General features: G+C 35.8%; 1 protein-coding gene across 2 annotated transcripts in view; it reads right to left on the bottom strand.

Moving 5' to 3' along the window:
• COPS2 (COP9 signalosome subunit 2) overlaps positions 1-20,511 on the bottom strand; it is a 29,146-nt gene extending 8,635 nt beyond the window's left edge. Inside the window, exons 1-6 of one of the 2 annotated variants that reach the window (XM_039237128.1) lie at positions 20,255-20,511; positions 9,394-9,507; positions 8,660-8,737; positions 4,397-4,522; positions 2,134-2,244; positions 1,923-2,000 (exon numbers count right to left, since the gene is read on the bottom strand). In XM_039237128.1, the coding sequence (XP_039093059.1) occupies positions 1,923-2,000; positions 2,134-2,244; positions 4,397-4,522; positions 8,660-8,737; positions 9,394-9,507; positions 20,255-20,308 (561 nt within the window). In that variant the 5' untranslated portion in view covers positions 20,309-20,511. The remainder of the gene's footprint in view (positions 1-1,922; positions 2,001-2,133; positions 2,245-4,396; positions 4,523-8,659; positions 8,738-9,393; positions 9,508-20,254) is intronic. The other variant, XM_039237129.1, reaches the window with a different exon arrangement.
• Between the last annotated feature and the right edge of the window lie 476 nt (positions 20,512-20,987).

Here is a 20,987-nt window from a genome sequence, read left to right as displayed (position 1 = left end):
TTATAATATGAATTTTGTGTGAAAATGCACTACAAAGTTTGAGATCCAGAACACCAAGAACACTAACTTTAACAGCCAAAAAGGAATGTACACATCCTTTGGATTTTCTAGTCATTCGATAAGGAGTAAGTAACCACAAGAAGTATTTTTTTAACATAAAAAATGTTACAATGTTTGTTTCTATTTAGGAGGTTCTTTACGGTCTTCCCCAAATCTTCACAACTTTATATTCACTGATTTTTATCACAAAGCACTTTTAAGTGCCTTCGTGGTGCCAGGCACTGGGTCTGCCTTGGAGAAATGTGACGTTACATAAGCCAGTGTTCCTAGTCCCCTTGAGTTTACAGGCTAAACGATTAGTCTGTCAACAGATAAATTATAATATAAATGATGATTCTAGTTGAAGCATGAGCGAATTGGCCAGATGAATGGAAGAGAAAGGAACTAACTCTGCTGAGGGATGTCAGAAGAATAACAAGGGTTCAACTTTGAAAAATGACCAAAGGCCCACAAAATGCAGGCCATGAAAAACAGCATATGGACAACAGTCAGATAATCATGAATTCAAGTACTGACATACACAAAGTCAAAATTTATTATTGGGTCTTCCAACTTAATTCTGTTTATTCAGTAATGAATCACAGCAAAAGTAAAATATATGATATGTTAAGACACAATTAATATATCTAGGTTATCATAGGGGCACCTGTGTGGCTCAGTTGGTTAAGTGTACGACTCTTGATTTTGGCTCAGGTCTCACATTTGTGGGATCAAGCCCCACATAGTGCTGTCAGCATACAGCCTGCGTGGGATTCTCCCTGTCTCTGTGCCCCTGCCCTGCTTGTATGCTCTCTCTCTCAAAATAAGTAAACAAAACAAAACAACCCAATAAAACAACCCCCACAGATTATCATACATCTCTGCTACACTATAATGTTATTTACAATCAGACAGAAGACGCTTTTCCATTCAGAAATGGCTTCTCTATCATTTCCACTTCACATAGAATTGAACTCACAGTTGTTTATGCATCAAACCAAACTTTCTTAAGAATGTGTACATAAGAAACCAATCATAAATAATTTGTTTTATGAAGCAAAACTATTATAAAATAAAAATACTTTCTTTTTTCACTTGATCAAGATGAAAAAGAAAACAAATTATAGCTATAGTTAAAAATTAAATTAAGCAAAATAAAAAACTCAGCTACATTTAACTGCCTGACGACATGTAGCTGATGCTATCATATTGGACAGTATAGAAACAGAATGTTTCTAGCATCACATGAAGTTCAAATGGACAGTTGTTACAAAAGATTCATATATTATAAACTTGAATATAAAATATTTATGTCTTTAATACTTTTTTCTAATTTTCACAGGGTCTATCTTATTCTCAGTAAGTACTAGACTATTCATTTATTGATACCTGTGTCTCATTCCACAAAAATAACTTCTGAAATTAGGATTAAATCAGGAAGAAATTCCATACTCAGAAAAAAATGAGCTTTTAAGGGGTATCTGGCTAGCTCAGTCAATTAGCATCCAGTTCTTTAATTTGGCCCAGGTGATGATCTCACAGCTATGAGACTGAGCCCCACGATGGGCTCCTTACTGAGTGTAGAGCCAGCATGGGATTTATGCTCGCTCGGTAGCTCTCGCTTGCTCTCTCTCCCTTACTCCCTCCCTCCCTCTCTCTCTCTCTCTACTTCTGCCCCTCCCCAGCTCATGCACACATGCTCACTCTCTCTCAAAATAAATAAATAAATATATTTTTAATGAGCTTTTTGGTATCTTATTTACCAAATTTTATTTTTGGGATGATGCTTGAACAAAAACATCTCTAAACCAATGTTTCAAATACAATTTTTTAATGCTTTTTTATTACGGAGAAATATTAAGATAAAGTTAAGAGAATGCTACCTGGCAGGACTGATGTAACTGGCGTAAAATTTTTTGAAGCTTTCCATATTCTTCTCGTTCTAAATATAATTTCCCAAGCTGTAAAAGAACATACTTATTGAAATTAAGAGATTTCAATAGGAAAAGGTATGAATCTTTAGGAGAGTTTATTAAGGATACCCTCCCACTCTTCAAAAAAGAAAAAAAAAGTGAAAGTAATTGTAATTGTTACCTTTGTATTTGTCTTAAACCACAGTCTATCATTCTTAGCATCTTTCAAAGCTTCCAGTGTTGTTTCATAGAATTCCTGCAGTAAATCCATCTGACATAAAAAATCAGAATTCTATAATTGTAAACAGCAAATTTGTACCTGTTAATAAAGTTAATTTGAGCAAACTAAAAGTGCATCTTCGAACTTTAATAATACATAAGATACACTATCTGTTTCCTAATGTCTGTGACCGTCTACTATTTAACAAAACCTTAGCAAAACAGAGACCAAATTTATAAAAAGTGCCAAGATCTGCTTTTAATGTGAGTTTTAAAAAATAAAACCCAGAAAATATCTAATGCTCTAATAGTATAGGGTTTGTCCTTTCCAATCTAATAACTCATTTTATATTGAAGTAAATGGCATGCATACTGAACTAGTTGTACTATTGTTAATAGTGTGTATCTTATTCACTAAACTCATTTGGTTACCTACCACATGGCAAACACTAGGCAAGCAGCTAAAGAAACAAAGAAAAATAAGATTCCCTCAAAAATTCTTCTGTAAATGTAACTAATCAACTAACTGAACTACATAGCTCTTAAGTTACTGGTAAACTGCTGAGGTTGGGTAGAGTGAAAAGTCTAGCACAATTTTAGCCATGTCTAAACACCATTAATTCATGAGTCTGAGTGTAATATATTTTCATAGAACTCACTCTTTGTTTTGCATCACGATAAGCTCCCCTACCCACCCTCCGCTCCCCACACTGGGCTCTGCCTTTGAATACCTGATTCTCCAGATCTCTACTTAACAGGATCAAGAGGGAAGAGGGCCATGAGGATGGGAAAAGGCTGCCTATTTATTCATGACTGCTGATGGCATACTGAATAAGCAGAGTATCTCCCACCCAATACTTATTCTTACTTTTGAAAGACATAAAGCTTACATATAATAGCATCAAGCAACAGGCAATCTTGAAGTTTTCAAATTAATCCCCCCCAACATGTGGCATAACATTTATAAACTGTACCAAAAATGTTTTGAGGAGACTTGTTTTTAAAACCCAGAAAATATTTGCTCACTTAAGAAAATCCTTTGATATGTAACTACTCTAGAATTAGTGCCATTAAGTGCTAATGTTTTAATAAAACATACACAGTTGACCCCTGAACAACAATAGTTTGAACGGGTCCACTTATATGTGGATTTCTTTTGATATAGTACCCATAAATGTACAGGACCATAAATGTATTTTCTTATAATTTTCTCCATAAAATTTTTTTCCTCTAGTCTATTTCATTGTGAGAATACACTATATAGATAACATACAAAATATGTTAACCAACTGACTATTAGTTAAGTTTTTGAGGAGTACGTTATATACAGATTTAAACTCTAAGGTGAGGGGGACAAGGGGTTGGCACCCTTAACCGCTGTGTTGTTTAAGGGTCAATTTTATTTTTTCTCTATTTCCATTACATATATTTTAGATACAAAGCATAAAGTAATAAACTACGTCAAAAAATAAAAATGACACTGAATAGAAAAGAATGAAATTCTAAGATGAACATTTTTTATTATGAACACAAAAAGTATCAAATGTTTTAAGAAATCCTAAATAATAGAGAATACTTCTTGTGCTAAATACCATGTGCTAAATATCATGGTTTAAGAAAGCTGAAACTTAGGACATGTTGCTTAAAAGAATACGAACAAACAATCCAATTAAAAATTCCCTTAGCAATACAATAAAATCATCACTGCTTTTCTTAATAAGCAAAATCTAGAAAAACAAAAGCACTATCATTTCCAAGGTCCACTGTATTTCTTCATCATTAACTGTTCCTTTCATCATCCATCATCCACCCATTCTTTATAAAAGCATTTACTACTAAACACCTAATGGTAATGCCAAGTACTAATATGAGTACAGGGTCTTCTCTCAAGGATCTGTAGTTAATCAAATCTACACAAATCTAACTGAAGTGGTGATGGATGAAAGAAACTATGATAGTAACTATATGGGAGATTAAGCCTGCAAAAGTTATGTGCAGATTATGTTAGTATCTCAAGATATTATTTAAAGAGATTAAGCTAGTTATTACCTTTTAATATAATATAATTAGTACTATAAGAAAATGGTATAGAGTACCCACTTTAATGACTGGCATAATGCTTAACTAGAACCTCTAGGCCTTATTAAAAAAAAAAAAAAAGAACAAAGACTTTAGTATAAATAACAACACATTGATAATACCAAAAGGAACAACCAGAATCTAACCTGTTTAGAAGTAGATATATAATCAAGAATAGAATTAATGGATTTTTCAGAATAATTTCTTGTGACTGCACTCCGAATATAGGTCAATAGTTGTTTATATCTGTTCATCATTTCTGGAAAGTTTGTCTATGAGGGAAGAAAAATGCATTATTAGATATCTACGTACAAAAATGTCTATGCAATTAAGATTATAGTACATATTACTACATAATTGAAAAATAAGGTTTTATGATAGAGAAAGTATGTCAGAAACACTATAAATATTTTAGCTTAAATTTGAAATTTCTAGATCACTCAGACACATGAACCAAATTTATGAAGTTAGTCTATGAAAGAGTATTATTTACAAATTTTCAAAATTTCAGATATGTTCTCACTGCACATTTATTGAAATATTAAGAACTACTACAATGTTCAGAAACCAAAAAATATAAATAAATCCAACTTTTCAAATGCTTTGGGTCCCAACTATGCAGATATCAGCTATATCCTCTTCTGCAAATTTACCCCTTGATGAGAAAGCTCTCCAACAACAGTGATATGTTTCTTGTCTCAATTCATTATTGCTTTCCTCAATGATAAAATGTGAGGTAAGGAAACTTTTCAGGCCCAGGTACTCACCCCACTATCAAGAAAAGTCCTCCCTCCCACCCAAGGCTCTACTCAACAGTAAATATAGCTAATGTTGCTATTCCTTACACGACTATTTGTACTGTGTGGTTATTCCAGGAAACGTGAGAGGTCAGAGGAAATAAGGAACTACCAGTGAAATTTCAAGCACTTAAATATTTTGGTGGATGGCCTATCATCCCTCAAAGTATACCATGGAAGTCAATTTATGAGTCTAATCTGATACCCTGAATCCACAGTCCCAACAATCTCCAATAGCTGTTAATCCCTCTTTTTTACTGGCTTCTACTCTACTTCTAATCAGGGAGATAGAACACTGGCAGATACAGTGTTTTTCTTGATTAATGACCATATGTGTTTAATAGGATAAAAAATGATAATGTAATTTTCCTGCTTATGACTATGTCCCGCCCTGGGATACAGCATGAGGAACAAGAAAATATGAGAAGACTCCCTGAAACCTAAGCAAGAACTGAATTACAAAAAACAGTAGTTGGGGTGGGGAAAAATGCACAGAATAAGGGAAAAAACCTTACTAATATATATAAATATATATATTTCAAAACTACTTGTATTTCCAAATATGTCAGTACCATGTGAGGGTAAATAGTAGGTAATATCCTAGTAGTGAGCTATTAAAACCCAAGTTACAGAACATATCTTACGGCCAAAGGCGAATCAGAAATAGGATGTTGGCAGAAAGTTAGTTTTTAATTCATTTCTTTATATCCTAATAACTTTAAAGCTCATTTTTCAATAATTGTTACTGTAACTGAAGACTATAGAAGATTAGGTAAATTGCAGAGGTTAACAGAGAGCAGTTGATAACAAACCCTTCTAACTTTTTATTGCTCAAAACCTCCACATGGCAACATGGGTCCTATTCTGAATCCAATTAGAAAATGAAGGGTGGAAGCTCAAACTACTCTTATAAAACACAACTTATTCACAGATGCTGTTTAAGCAAATAAAAGGTAAAGAAGGAAAGTAGGCAAAATAACACAAAATACAAATAATCCTTTCCCTTACTTGCTTCCTGTCTTGGCTAAAGGTAAAATGGTAAGATCAAGTCTTATGGGTAGCATGTATTTAAATGGGCTCAAAAACTAAACCACTGCAGGTATGCTAAGAAAGCCAATTTCTATAGGGTCTTTTGTGTTATTTCAAATCACAGAATCTTTAAAAAAAATTTTTTTAATGTTTATTTATTTTTGATTGAGAGAGAGAGTGCGCAAAAGCAGGGCAGGGGCAGAGAAAGAGGAAGACACAGAATCTGAAGCAGGCTCCAGGATCTGAGCTGTCAGCACAGAGCCCAGTGCAGGGCTCGGCCTCATGAGCCCTGAGATCATGCCCTGAGCCAAAGGAGGACACTTAATTGGATGAGTGAGCCATCCAGGGGCTCCTCATATTGTAGAATCTTAAGAGTTAAACAATTAGGTTCTAAAGTCACTATAATTATTTAATTGAAATCTCTATCCATTGAGACACCTGTTGCTTCTCCCATATCTTTCTAAGGTCTTTAATTTAAATATAGTATGTATTTGTGGTTAATATTTTCATAAATAATAAATAGAAAGCACAAGGACTTTGTGCAACATATTCTTTTTGAGAATATAAGAGAAGAACTTTCTTGAAAGGGTAAATGGCCAAGACAGACATTTTCCTTTTTTAATGATATTTAAAAGCAATTTACAATATACTTAATACTGTTTAAGATGTTTTAAATAGTCTTCATATTTTGGGGGTGAAGAATGAGCTAAAATATTTTGTGCACAGTTTTTGTAAATGTCATGGAGGGCTTCTATGACTGACGGTATGTGAGGATGCCAGAGTGAGAGTATGGGAAGAAAAACAGGAAGCAGGAGTAGCAGAAGTTAACTGGACAAAGGTAATAGTCAATTCAGGGAGTTCAATTTCAAACAGATGGGACAGATAAGTTAATGGTGAGAGGGAGGAGACATATGAGAAATACAGAGATAGGAGGAAAAGAAAGTGGTAGCAGATTACGAGCTATCCTTCTATCTGCCACAGAAGCAAGTGTTTACCTCTGCTCTCTAAGCTCCACTTTATCTTTTTCTCAAAAGTTCCTCTATCCTTAGTGATTTTAAGGTTTACACCTGTCACTAGTACTCTCGTCTATTTATTTTCCCTCCAACTCTACCCTGCATTCCTGAAGACTAGCAATTCTATGAGGGTACAATGTCATATAGTTCCAGTTTATTTACGGCTTCATTCAATAACATATTTGAGTACCTACTGAATGCCAGCCACTACTACAGGTGGTAGGAATATAACAGTGAATGAGAGAAAGTCCTGCTCTCGTGAATCTTACCACGTATGGGGATGAGGACAGCAGAATGGCAATTAAGTGGGGATATATTCAAAGAAGAAAAACAGCAGGGTAAGATGAATATAAGATGAGAAGGATGCTATTTTATATAAGGTGGTCAGAGGAAGGCCATCCTGATATATGGTGACACTGAACAGAGATATGATCAAATGAGGAAAAGAGCCATACAACTATTAGAGAGGAGCATTTGGGGCAGAGGAAATAGCAAATACAAGTGTTTACAAGTAGGCGAATCCTTAGGATGACATGAGGAACAGCAAGGAAGCCAGTAAAGAGAAAATAAGATCAGAAAGGTAGCAAAGGGTAAGATGACATAGGGTATAACAGGTCATGATAAGGATTTGGATTTTATTTTATTATTAGTTTTTTAAAAATTTTTTTAAAGTTTTATTTATTTATTTTGAAAGAGTACATGAGTAGGTGAGGGGCACAGAGAGAGAGAGAAAGGGGGAGGGGAGGGAGAATCTGAAGCAGGCTCCATGTCAGTGCAGTACATGATGTGGAGCCTGAACTCACAAACCGAAGTCACCAACTATGAGATCAGGACATGAGCTAAAATCAGGAGTCTCACACTTAACTGACTGAGCCAGCCAGAGACACCAGGATTTGGATTATACTAAGGAGAGTGGGGACCATTAGAAGATTTAGAGCAAAGGAATGGCATAGTCTCACTGACATTTTAAAACAATCACCCTAAAAACAAACACAAACAAACAAAAAGGAACACTGCTGCCTGTGGAGAGCAAACTATTAATAAGGGAAGGATAGAAGCAAGAAGTAACTGAAATAATCCAGGTGAGAGATGATGTTGGCTTGGAGTCATAGAGGTAAAAATGGTTGAGCAGCAGTCAGATACTAGATATATTTTTAAAAGATAGACACCTAAATTTACCAACTGATTATCTGAGGGACAAAGAGAGGAATCAAGAATAGTGCTATAGTTTTGGTCCTTATCAGTAGAAGAGGAACTCCTTATAAAACAAAGTAGAGTTTTAAAACTCCAAAATAAACAGTAGTTTGTGGAAAAGTCCTTTTAATAAGGAAGCCAAACACTGTCTGTGTATCTGATAAGCTTTCTTAAACAAAAAAGTTTGATTTCTTTCCAGAATTTTCTTACTTAGTGTTGTGGTAGTCACAAATGAAAGCTAGGCTAAATACGGAAATGTATCAACAGAATTATTTTAAAGAGGTATATATAATGGCATTTTGTTGCCACTGTAGGAGGTTTCTACCTACAGAATTAATTTCATTATTAGTTTAATTCCCCTCAAAACAAATCTTACCAACTTGAAGTTAATCTTAATCATTTGCTTCAGTGCTTTAAATCCCCATTCTCCTTTTTCACCTTCAAGTTCCAAAACCTAAAACATAGAAGACATTTTCAGTCTAACAAAAATGCTGTGTTATTTTCTAATGATAAAGTCTGTTTTGAATTAATTTTACATCATATCCATTAAGAACGTTTCCCCAAGAATTCTCCCATTTCTCAATGCCATTTTTAAAAGGCTTTAAAAAGGAAACAAGTTTTAAAATGCTTAAGTGAGCTTATTTTGAAATTTCTTTATCAAAAGTTTAAATAAGAACTACTGCTTATTATATAGTCCCAGAAATCCTTTTTTCCCCTCTGAATAATCCATTGATAAGAATAACCCAAAAGTGTATCAGTAGTCAAGAAATCACCTTACTTAATATTGAAACCTTGTCTGTGTGATCCGTCCCCCAGGAAGGAACAAACTTGCAGGGATAATACCTATTGATCATCATGCTGATTTCCTTAGTCCAAACCACACTAGCTTTTCAGGACAATGGCCCTGCTCTATAGACAGCTTGATTAGGAAAAAACAGGAGATCCCTTTTGAAATACTTGCTTGTGCTGCATAATGCAAACTTATTTATAGAATTATCACTCAGTATCCAAAACACATTTCTGAGATAAAATCACTTAGAACTTACTTGATCTAAGACATCATTTAAAAAAATAAACTCTAAGACAGAATCAATCAGGAAAAATATGAACCTTTTGAAAACTGCTTAATGCTGCTTTTGGATCATCTTCTTTTAATGCTTTGGAATTATAGTACTGATTTTCCAAATCCACATTTGGCTCGGAGTTACTATCTTCAGAGTATTCCTGTTTGTTAGAAAGAGATACTACAATGAAAAAGAAACCCACACACTGCCCTGTAAAAAGTAAATACTGTTAAGCCGGAAAACCATACGTCTGTACAAAACAAACTTGCATACATAGGTAAAATGTAACTGATACTTAATCATTATTTTAAAAAAGTAAAAAAGCCAAAATCAAGTGGAGAGAATAGAATCATTTACTTTCAGATCAAAACTACAATTTCCACAGAAATAACAGAAAAGTGAAATGCAAAGAAATAATGGGTTAATAAGCCCCAATTCTGTAGTGGTTAACCTTTTGTTGGTCATGAAACCCAAGAAAAATCACTGTAAATGCCAATTATTATATAAATGTTAATTATTCATCTTAAATTCAGTAATCTTAATTTTCTCTACTTCTTAAGTCTAAATTTCATTATTCTAATGTGGCCTGACTACCTGGGATGATAATCTGTATATGGCAGAGTAGTTTATTGTTAAATATTAAATGTATGTTAAAATGAATATTTGCTTTATGTACATTCCACTACTCAATAGCTATTTAGTTATATTAATGTATTTTAACTGGCCTTATAACAAATCAAAAGAAAATGAATTTATATAATTTTATGGGAGTTTTAGCACATAAATTCACTTCTTAGTACTGAAACAATAATTGGAATAAAACAGCTGTTTTGTGGAGCTGTGTAAACAGAGTTTAAAATAGTTGCAAGATATTCAATTTAATGATGAGGATTATAAAATAAACAAAGATTAGTATAATGAAAATCATTGTTTTAAGAAGACACAAAAGTTTTTTCATCAGTTGCAAGTTATTACAAAAGGCAAGTTTATTGTTAAATTAAGAATAGCACCTGGAAGTAAACACAAAAAGACAAACAGCATTATTTCTAAATCCAAATACTGAGTAAATTTTGGGGGGATACTCACAAAAAATCTGTAATATTTCATAAAGGCCAAAGAAGGAAAAAATTATAGTGAGTGTAGTGCCAGAAAGGTCAAAGATATATGAACACAAGAGGAAATTTTTCTGCGACCAGCAGATGGAGGGGGATGTCTGAAGTTGTACAAAACCAGGTTCATCTGACCACAGAGGCTTTGTAATGTGCACCCTCTAGAGGACAATTACTTCCTTGTGTAATGACATGAAGCAGGGACGCAGTCTCACAGACTAGACTGAGAATTCAGATATGTTTAACATGAAAATCCTTTGCAACTTTTCAATTTCATAATCAATCATTCACTTTGTAAAACTGTAATCTAGGTTTAATTACAACTGATCAAACTAGAAAAGCAATTGATAAAGACTTAACAAATAAATAAGCCCAAATAATGCTATGATAGCGAAGGCTTCTGAGATCGGTTTTTAAAGATAAATGGGAGTTTGCCTGCTAGACGAAACAGGAGAGGGGAAAGAAAACAGTAAACACAAAAGGGCTTTGTGGGAGGTAACTAAAGAACCAAAGGCAGTCACATTGTTGGAACATAAAAAAAGTCTTTATTAATTCTACCTTCAACATGAGTCTCAAATTCAAATTCATCCACTTTCCTCTATCTCCCTTGCCACCAGCCTAGCCTAGTAAGTCACTTTCATCTCCCCACAGCCCCTCCTATTTTGTTATACATTCAAATTCCAACCTTTTCATGGTAAGCAGAATAACCTTCATAAAAGGTAAATCAGCGCATTCCTCTTCTCAAAATGGTTTCATATTGCTCTTAAAATTAATTTCAAAAGTCATCAAAATCTTATACCTGACTACACATCCAATCATATCTATTAATTAAGCTCCCCCTGATTCATTTTGCTGCAGCCACCGTGGCCTCACCACACAGTGGCCAACAAGTCTTTCCCCCACTCTTCATCTGGTTACCTACTGCATAGTGTCACCTACTAAAGGAAGACTTGGGAGTAAAAATCATAGCTATAAAACTTACTCTACACTTTTGGAAATCAGTTCTTTTCTAGATAACTGTTCAATAACAAAAAGAAATAGCTAGCTAAACCACCAGAAAATTATTTTTCTGCAACCCAAATCTTCAGAATATATCCCTCAACTTGGAAATAATTTTTTTTATTTGTATCTATGATAAAGTTGAAGAATTTGGAGTCTCAAAGTCCATTTATTTTTGTTTTCTCAGCCTACAATAGATTAGAACTAGGTCAGGATATGAGTGCAAAAAGGGGAGAGAGAGTACGGTTTCAAAATAATAAAAATTTAAAACTTCAATTACTTGGAAATTACTGATTATAACACTGTTGAAGACAAGAACCTTTTTAGAGAGAGAGAGAGAAAGCGTGCATATGGAGGAGGGGCGGGGGGGGGGGAGACAGAGGATCTGAAGTAGGCTTTGTACTGACAGCAGAGAGCCCAATGTGGGGCTTGACCTCACAAACTGAACTGTGACATCATGACACGAGCCAAAGCTGGACACTCAACTGACTGAGCCACCTAGGTGTACCTGACTGGCATTCTTATAATCAGGCAGTCCCTTGTTATGATCTGCAACAGCATGTTCAAATGCGTTTGAACCAGTCTCTGTGATATTACTAACTTGTCAGAGGCAGCTTAATGAATCCGTACAACCTATGTACTACATAAACTATTCTTTAGTTATTACATTGATATTTTGATGTCTTTAGAATAATTCTGTTTTTGGATATCTTTTGTTAAATATCTATTTAGATAATTGATAATGATCTTTAGCATAGACCAGTAGTTAAGTGTTGCTTACACAAATGCAAACCAAGTCTTTTCCCTCAAGCGATTCATGGTCAGAGACAGATATTCAAACAGCAACCCTAAAACATGATAAAAGCAATTAACAGAGACATATACTAGGTACAGTAACAGTTCAAAAAAAAAAAAAAAAGAGTTAGAGGAAGGAAAAGTAACTTGAACCACGTCTAAAAGTATGAATAGGAGTTGCCTGGGGATAAGGAAGGGCATCTGAAACAAAGCAGTTAACATATGCAAAAGTAAGGAAGCTTGAGACGTTTCTTTTCACACATTTGAAAGAAGCATGAATAGTCAAGATTGGGCTGAAGCACAGGATGTGTATAAAGAACTGATGAGACATAAACCCCTATCAGACAGAGGAACAGGACAACAGAAGTCTAGCAAGGAGTTTATATCACGTGGAACCAGTCACTAAAAGATTTTACAGGGAATAATCCACTTGTGTTTTAGGAAGAGTACTCTGGTACTAATGAAGTACCCAATAGATACTCTTAACAACAGTCTGGTTAAAAGATGATGGAGGTCTGATTCCAAGTAGGAGGAAAAGGAGGAAATAGCGTAAGTATAGAAAACGTCAAGTGATACTAAGAACGTAAGATAAAAAGGACCCACCACAGGAGTACAGGATAAAGGGAAATAAAGTTATCTTTAATGACTATTAATGGCTTGGTTACACACAGTGTTATTAATCAGAATAGAGACTATATGAAAAGTATTAAACAAATATTGCTAAACAGGATTCTCTTGTTAGATGAGAAAGGTATAACTATAATTTGTAAAAATTTAAAGAATATCCTTTTTAAAAGAGAAACTGATTTTTCAAACAATGTATTAAGAATGCTTTAAAAACAAAAAATTAAAAAAAAAAATTTAAGCAATATATAAAAACACTTGAATATTGTTAAAGGGATTGAAAAACTCACGAAATTTCTTAAGTACCACCTACTTATATAATACCTCATATCCTGACATCTCCCCAAAGCAATCTGTGATCCATGCACACCACCCAATCTATTATTCCTTCTCCAAATGTGCCACACAATTAAAAACCTCTGCTTTGACATAGACTGTTCTCTCTGCTAGGAATTCTAAACTACCTCCCCTATTAATAGACTTCCCACTTTAATCCTGTGATGCTTTCTAGCCCTAACTAACACTGCTGGGAAATGTGTTCATCAAGGTTTACCTTGTGGTTCTTTCTCCAACCCTACTTTGGAAAATAAATTTTCTCCTTAGTCATGCTTCTACATGACCTGAATCTCTCTAACGTGGAGACTTGTGAGTGTGTTTTGTTCTTACCTCACTACCATGAGTTTTTCAAAAAGCAGGAACTTCCTCTTCCTCACCCTGGTATCCCCAGGGTCGGGTATAATACAAAATGCTCAATAAGTTTTGCTTAACTGAAATGAGAAGTGGATGAATGTTTGAAAACATACAAAACTATATACATAGCCAGGGGCAATTTTGACTCCATGCCGGAATGTACCTACTGCTGAACAGGGTCAGTTCTATAGTCCCTACTTATTCCTAAGTGCCTTGTCAATAAAGGTCTTTGAAATGTGCTCTAGGAAAACAAGACTCACTATTAACCATGCTCTCCAAGCTCCAACCACGTCTTGACAGCTATACTAAATGTCAGGCACAGAGAGGCAAAGGGCAAGCAAGGTCTCATTATCTTTAAGGATTAGATATAATACAAGCCCTAAGTAGCCATTTGTGGTTTAAGCCATTCATTAAATTGACCAAAGGTTTCAAAATTTTACTTAATAGGTCCTAATTTATCTACAGTATAAATCAAAAAATTATTTTATTTATCCCAAACTTTTAATCGTCAAATTAAACTTTACAAAGAAAGAAATCATAAATGTCATTAGACTTGGTCTACAGTTTTGACTCTCCCACTATTTGTCCTGTAAATGTAAGTCACTCAAACATGCTGCTTTAGTTTCTCTTATCAAATGTGGGAGTTGAGCCCTAGGAACTTTCTAATTCTCACTGAGTTCCATGTGTTTATTCTGAGATATAATACACAATTACAAATTCATGCTGTTGAATAGTCACAGTTAACAGATTTCAGTTAGGGGTAAAAAGCCTTAAATTCATCTCATTCATAGCATGTAAGAGCTGTCTTCTGTTAACTTATCATTTTAGCTATTCTTGTTTGAATCTCTCCAATTTCATTATACAGAGTATACCGAGGAGGTAATGCAACAGGATTTTTCGGAAATGCATCAAAACTCACACAGCAAACCAATACTTATCCTCGAAGTTACAATTTTTTTAAAGAAGTGTTTTATTTTATTTTTTTATTTTAGAGAAAGTGCGTGAGTGAGGGACAGCACCAGAGGGAGAGAGAGAATCCATGCTGAGCATGGAGTCCAATGGAGGCCTATGAGGCTCAATCCCATGACTTGAGCTGAAATCAAGAGTCAGTTGCTTAAGTGAATGAGCCACCCAGGTGCCCCAAAGTAATAATTTTTAGAGGTAGTAAAATTATTCCAATTGTGATACTAATGCATATTATTAAGTAACGCTTCTGAAATTCTGAAGAAACACTTCACTAAATGTTCCTCACCTAAAACAGTATCATCCGGTTTGATGGCCCAATTATTTATTAAATATGACTCAGAATACAATTTTTGACACCTATGAAAAAGGATAAGCCTATCACTGAAGTTTAAAAAAGAAAAAAAGCTACACATTGTAACAGCAAAGAAAATAGGCCAAATGCTTATTAAGAGAGAACTGGTTATATAAAGTATGGCATATCCATAAAATCAAAGCAGCTGTAAAAAGAATAAACTTTTGCATCCTTCTATGGAATAGTCTCTAAGATAAATTAAAAAACAAAGTGTAGAACAATATATAATATAATAGGCCATACTCCATTTAAAAACAAAGAGGGGGGAAAATGTGTATTTGGTTGCCTATGGGGAAGAATGGGAACTGGACAAACTGAGAACAAAAATGGAAAGGAAAGTTTTTTATAGTTTATATTTTTAATGATATGCATATATTGCTATTTTAAAAAGCTACATGGTTCAGGCTCTGAAGTCAGTTTTTAAGAAGAACTCAAAAATGTTTTGAGTAATGACACAATTGCTGTGTGACCTCTCATGATCCAAGTAAGATTTCTGTTCATAATTCGTACCCTGGAACCTGTCCCCTTCTCACTTCAGCAATAAAAGTAATACATGTTCACTGTGAAAGGTTTGTAAGGAATAAACAAATTTTAGTTTTCCTGACGCTTTTCAGGTCTTGTAGAAATTTTTTCTCTATTTTTCTACTCAATACAGATTATACATTTATAGTAGATATATGTTCATGTGTGTAGAGAATTGGTGATCAACCCTTTCTCTCCCAGGTAAGGGCTCTTAATTACAGCACCTCATCCACAGAGGAGGGCAAGCAACCTGTTTCCCTCTCTCCAGTAAGCTAGTGGTTCAGACAGCTAGAGATCTCAGCTGGTTTACTAGAAGTCCTTCCTAGGACTTGCTGTTAGTTCTAGAGAGGAACACCCTTTTGACTTGGGGGTTATAATACTAGGAAGATGCTGCACTATGTCTTGTGAAGGCAGTTATACCAGTTCAGTGAGAAAAGCAGACCAGGAAGAGAGAGAAACAGAAAAAGACCCACCACCGTCATCTGAGCCATGAATCCAGCCATACTTCTACTTCTTGGTGATGTAAGCCCAATACATGCCCTTTTCAGCTTAAGCTACTTTGACATATATTCCTCTTATGCCCAAGAGTCCTGAAAAATACAACTAATCAAAAGTTTTTCAAGGTACCTGGGTGGCTCAGTCAGTAAGGGTCCGACTTCAGATTCTGTGTCTACCTCTCTCTCCGCCCCTCCCCTCCCCTTGCTCTCAAAAATGAATATTTGTTAAAAAAAAAAAAAGTTTTTCATATGGAATATTGTTTAGTAGCATAGTTTGAAATGTCAACACAGCATTCCATCCCATGGATATAAAATAATTTATCTATAATCTTATTAATATCAATAGTATTAGTACTCTCCTATTGATAACTTAGAGCTGTTTCCAATTATTTACAATTAAACATATTAAGTTTCTTTTAATTTTTTTAATGTTTTTTTATTTATTTCTAGGAGAGAGAGAGAGACAGCGTGAGCAGGGGAGGGTCAGAGAGAGAGGGAGTCACAGGCTGAAACAGGCTCCAGGCTCTGAGCTGGCAGTCAGCACAGAGCCCGACGCGGGGCTCGAACCCACGAACCTCGAGATCATGACCCAAGCGAAAGTCGGACGCTTAACCGACTAAGCCACCCAGGCGCCTCTAAACATATTAAGTTTCTTTTAAAAGCCTCAGCTGTACAATCAGATTTCATCTTCATGAAGTCCACATGCAGAATTCCAAATGTGTGTGCAGCACAGAAAACACTGGCCCAGACCATAAACAGTATATTGTCTGAAAATCTGTACAACATTTTGGCAAATATTACGTTACTGGGACAAGAGTCTCGGAGTGAAATAACCTTTAACATCCATGCTCCTTATATTGCACAATGACAAGTGATAGTCCTTATACCAAATACACAAATTCCTAGAGCTGTTCTTTTGCCCTTGTTCCTATATTACCACTTCTTTTTCAAAGGAGATTATATATTCTTTTTGTAGTAGTTCAAAAATATTTTAAAAAATAGAAGTTATTGTTATTTTTTGATTTGTTAAACTACGTTCTAGGGCTTTTTATAACGTGAAAATAAAAGTTCACACCATCATTTGCTGATCTTGTTAAGAAGGTAAAAAATAAGAGATTCTATAAAGACATCCTATAGTTAAGACTGATATCTCTCCTTCCCAAAAAGCAAACAAAGAATAAGTAAATACTCAGGGCATTAAAGCTGCTATATATGAAGACCAAAAAACCACAATACTACTAAACATTCATCACTAATCACAACTATGAGTTTGACTAGGGTACTATAAGACTCACAGCTTGGTAATTTCTTAAACCAAGTGGAATTACTCTACCTTTTGACAATTTTTTTTCTTGCAATACATTAAACTCAAATATACACTGTTCTATCACAGGATCTACTCAAGAATAATTTTTGGTATGAAGTCAGTTTGTTCTAACTCCTTTCTAAAATGATTACTAAAAGTACAAAGCAACTTCATGCAAGAATGGTTGGACTGTGGAATTACAATACAGTTAACTTACCAATAGCCTTATTAACTTAATGAATGGCAGTAGAGTTATTATTTAGTATATTAGACCAGCAAATAATCAAGACATTTACTAGTACCATCTCCTACTTCTCCATTTAATGCTACATAAATTCCTATGCTTAGAAAATGCCTGCTTCTGCCTCTAATAAAAAAATAAAATAGGTCTTAGAAGTAAAAGCACAAGGAAATTAATTTATTTCACGCTTGCTTCTTTTTTTTAAATAAGTTGGTTTTCTTTTCTTCTGGATCTTGAGCATAAACCACTATTCACTTTCTTAGATAAAAACAGTATAGTTTTAGAAACAGATATTTACTTTTCCTGGTGGTATCCTAACTACCTACTGCCACTAGATTGGACAAGTAAAAAAGTGATTTAGGGTATTAAAATTTATCAACAGACAACCTATAAAAGATATGCTGTATGTATCTGTGGTCATAAATACTCATGGCTTAATTAACATTTTGACTAAAATAAACTGATGGCAAATTTTCCCACAAACCATACATTTCTTTTAATAAAGAAGAAATTTCCCTAAAACAGCAAGTCAATTCTTTGGACTCTTTAAATCCCAAGAAATAACAAGACCCAGGCAAATAACTATGGAAAAAAAAACCACCCAACAACTTCTCGTTTGACAACATGAAAGCATGAAATGGCAACCAGCTCCCTTTAATCTTTTTTTAAAAGATTTTATTTTTAAGTAATCTCTATAACCAAAGTAGGGCTTGAATTTACAACCCGAGATCGAGAGTCCCATGCCCTACTGAGCCAGCCAGGCACCCCCCACCTTAATCTTTCTTTTATTAAGTAGGTACCATGCCCAGCACTTGAACTGACAACCCTGAGATCAAAACCTGAGTTGAGATCAAGAGTACATGTTTAACTGACTGAGCCACCCAAGCACCCCTAATTTTTTTAACATATTGTGGTTTAAGAAAATTAAGAAAGCATAAAATAAATTACTAAATAAATTTTATGCCATCAAAAGACTTTAATTCATAGTAAACAGAGCATAAAAGTTTTCACTACTTGATAACGGAATGGGAATCCAGAATGGTATCTACCCAAGAGAAATATGGGGCTATTTAACAGAAGGCTGGGGGGAAGAATTCATTCAATTAACAACTATTTATTTGGCTTTATACCGCACTACATTATAGTGTAGGCTCTAAAAGGCTGGAAAAACCTAGCCAAGTTAAACAATGTATGTTTAATTACAATTCTCGTGAAAACTAATTGAGTACTTCCTGGGACAGTAAAATTCTCATTTTATGCCTCAGTGTAGGCCATTCCTACACTGCATTCTCAATGATGACCTTTAAGTTTATCACAGTGCTAATAAGTCATGTACTCAATCAACTATTGTTTAGGAAAGATAACCAGAAACATTTAAAAACAAAAACCATAACCAGACATATTTAAAAGAGATACTTCTACAGTTATGAAAATACCTGTAATAGAAATAAACATGCAATAAATAAAAATGCACGCGTATCACAAATAATACATTCTTAATGGACCTAATGCATTGCCTACAATTGACTTGGTTTGCACAAACTAAAATGTAAGGCATAAATAAAAACTATTAGCAAAACTCTCCATTCAACTTTAAGAATGATTAACACCTCTACTATGATTTTCAGTAACAGCAGGCATTTCCCTCTACCTTTTGCAAATGTGCCTTCATTTAAAATAGAAAAATTAATTGTAAACGGCTATACAAAGAAGTTTTACACGAATTCAAAACAATATATTACTGTTTGCTCAAGAATATCTGTCACTTAAAATGAGTCAGATTTCCCCTAAACATCTACTTCATAACTTTACGATAATGCAGCATCACTACCATATGCAGGAACCATGCACCAAAACAAAAAACAAAGTTGGTGCTAATTCTTGGTCCGGATAATTTTTCTTAGTTCGCACACAGATACTGTTTCTGAATAGCAATCTGTAATGGTAGTGAATTATTTTTGAAAACCTGTAAACCCGTTTAGAAGCTAAACCCTGAATCTTTAAAGATCACCGGTCGGCTACACAAATTCGTTTATTGTTATACTGTTGGTATTTTTAACTTTGAATACTGGGAAACCTCTAGTCAAGAAAAAAACCCATTGGATCAATCCCCTTATCCCCCCCCCCACACACATAACACCAAAACAAACAAACAAACCCCAAAACCTCCTCCCCAGCATTTTTCTTTAAACAAAACAATAAGTTTAACTACTTCTTTTTCAGCTATCCTTGCTCTGAATTCTCCGGTGCACCTTTACCTTAAACCAAAACGGACCCCGGACAAGACTTATTAAGCTCTGTTTCCAAGAGACTCACAAGTGGCGTTTCCCGGTCAGGCCTGGGAGCAGTAAGGCCCCCCAGTTTTCAGACCCTTGTCTCAGCATTTCATACTCTCTCAGTTCTCGGGTTAAGAAGAGGAGCCCAGAAAGCTGGGCCCGAGAGAGCAGAGCCAGGGCCTAGACCGCTGCACGATCCCCAAGGCGGCTCCGGAGGTGGGGAGGAGGTAGGAGGCACCGAAAACCGGACGCCGGAGGCCGGGGGTGTCCATGTAAACGAGGAGGCACTCGGACTTGGAGCGCAAAGCTCGGGACCCCCTTTGCTGCTTCCTTTGCCCTCCCCTCCCCCATGCTGGAGAAGCAGGGCCCGGGCCCGGTGCGGGAAGGGGGAGGAGGTAAACCCGTCCTGTCACTGCACCGGGAGACTGGAAGAAGCACATGTTTTACGACGAGAGGCCCGGTAGCCCCCGCCCCAACCGCTAAAGCCAGACGCCACCCCTAACCCCAGAGTTCCGTCCTCTCCGCCTCACCAGGTCGTAGTCCTCCTCATCATCGCACATGAAATCATCCTCCATGTCAGACATCTTGGCCGGGAGGGGGGGGAGAGGGAGGAGAAATTGGAGACAACCTCCTCCCACAATCCTCCACGGCTCAGAGGCGTCACTCGCAGCTTCTCGCCTTCCCGTCGCTCTTAGAGGAGCTGAATGTTTCCTCCCGGAACAAATGCGCTCGGCATCGGGAGGATTCACTACGACGCCAAAAGGGAGTGCACTGCCCCCTCTTCCTGCGAGACGGTTGGTGCCTTAGCAACTAAACCTAGCAACTAGGGAATCGTTTAGTGCTGAGGATCTCCGCTGAAGGGCCTTGGAAACCTTGAGCTCACAGTGAGCAGTTTCCAGCCTCCTGGGCAAGGGAACAGTCTCTTCCCTTGCCTGGGACTCTGGAACCATTTCATTATGGTGAAAGTAAGAGGCACCATAGGGCCAGAAGTCTTTCGCAGAGAAAAGGCTGACATGCCCGTCCTATTTGACAGGTAGTATTGTTTCTGCCTTATCTATTTGCATTTTGCCCACATATTGTGGTGGGTGTTCCCGTGATGTTTGGAGACCTTTTTAGCAGCACGGTTTACACATAATGTTTGTTGTATTTGTAGCTGGCAAAAGATGCTGTGGCTGTCCCACCACCGTTAAGCATCAATCAATTGAGGCTCCTAAAGTCTTATTCAGTTGTTCAACAAGTTATAAACAGACCTTTACTGCCCTT

The sequence above is a fragment of the Hyaena hyaena genome, unplaced genomic scaffold (genome assembly GCF_003009895.1).
Source record: "Hyaena hyaena isolate Hyena2069 unplaced genomic scaffold, ASM300989v1 scaffold_120, whole genome shotgun sequence".
In the NCBI taxonomy this organism is placed as follows: domain Eukaryota; kingdom Metazoa; phylum Chordata; class Mammalia; order Carnivora; family Hyaenidae; genus Hyaena; species Hyaena hyaena.
The sequence above is the reverse complement of the archived record's forward strand: the minus strand, read 5'-3'. Positions and strand labels throughout refer to the sequence as shown.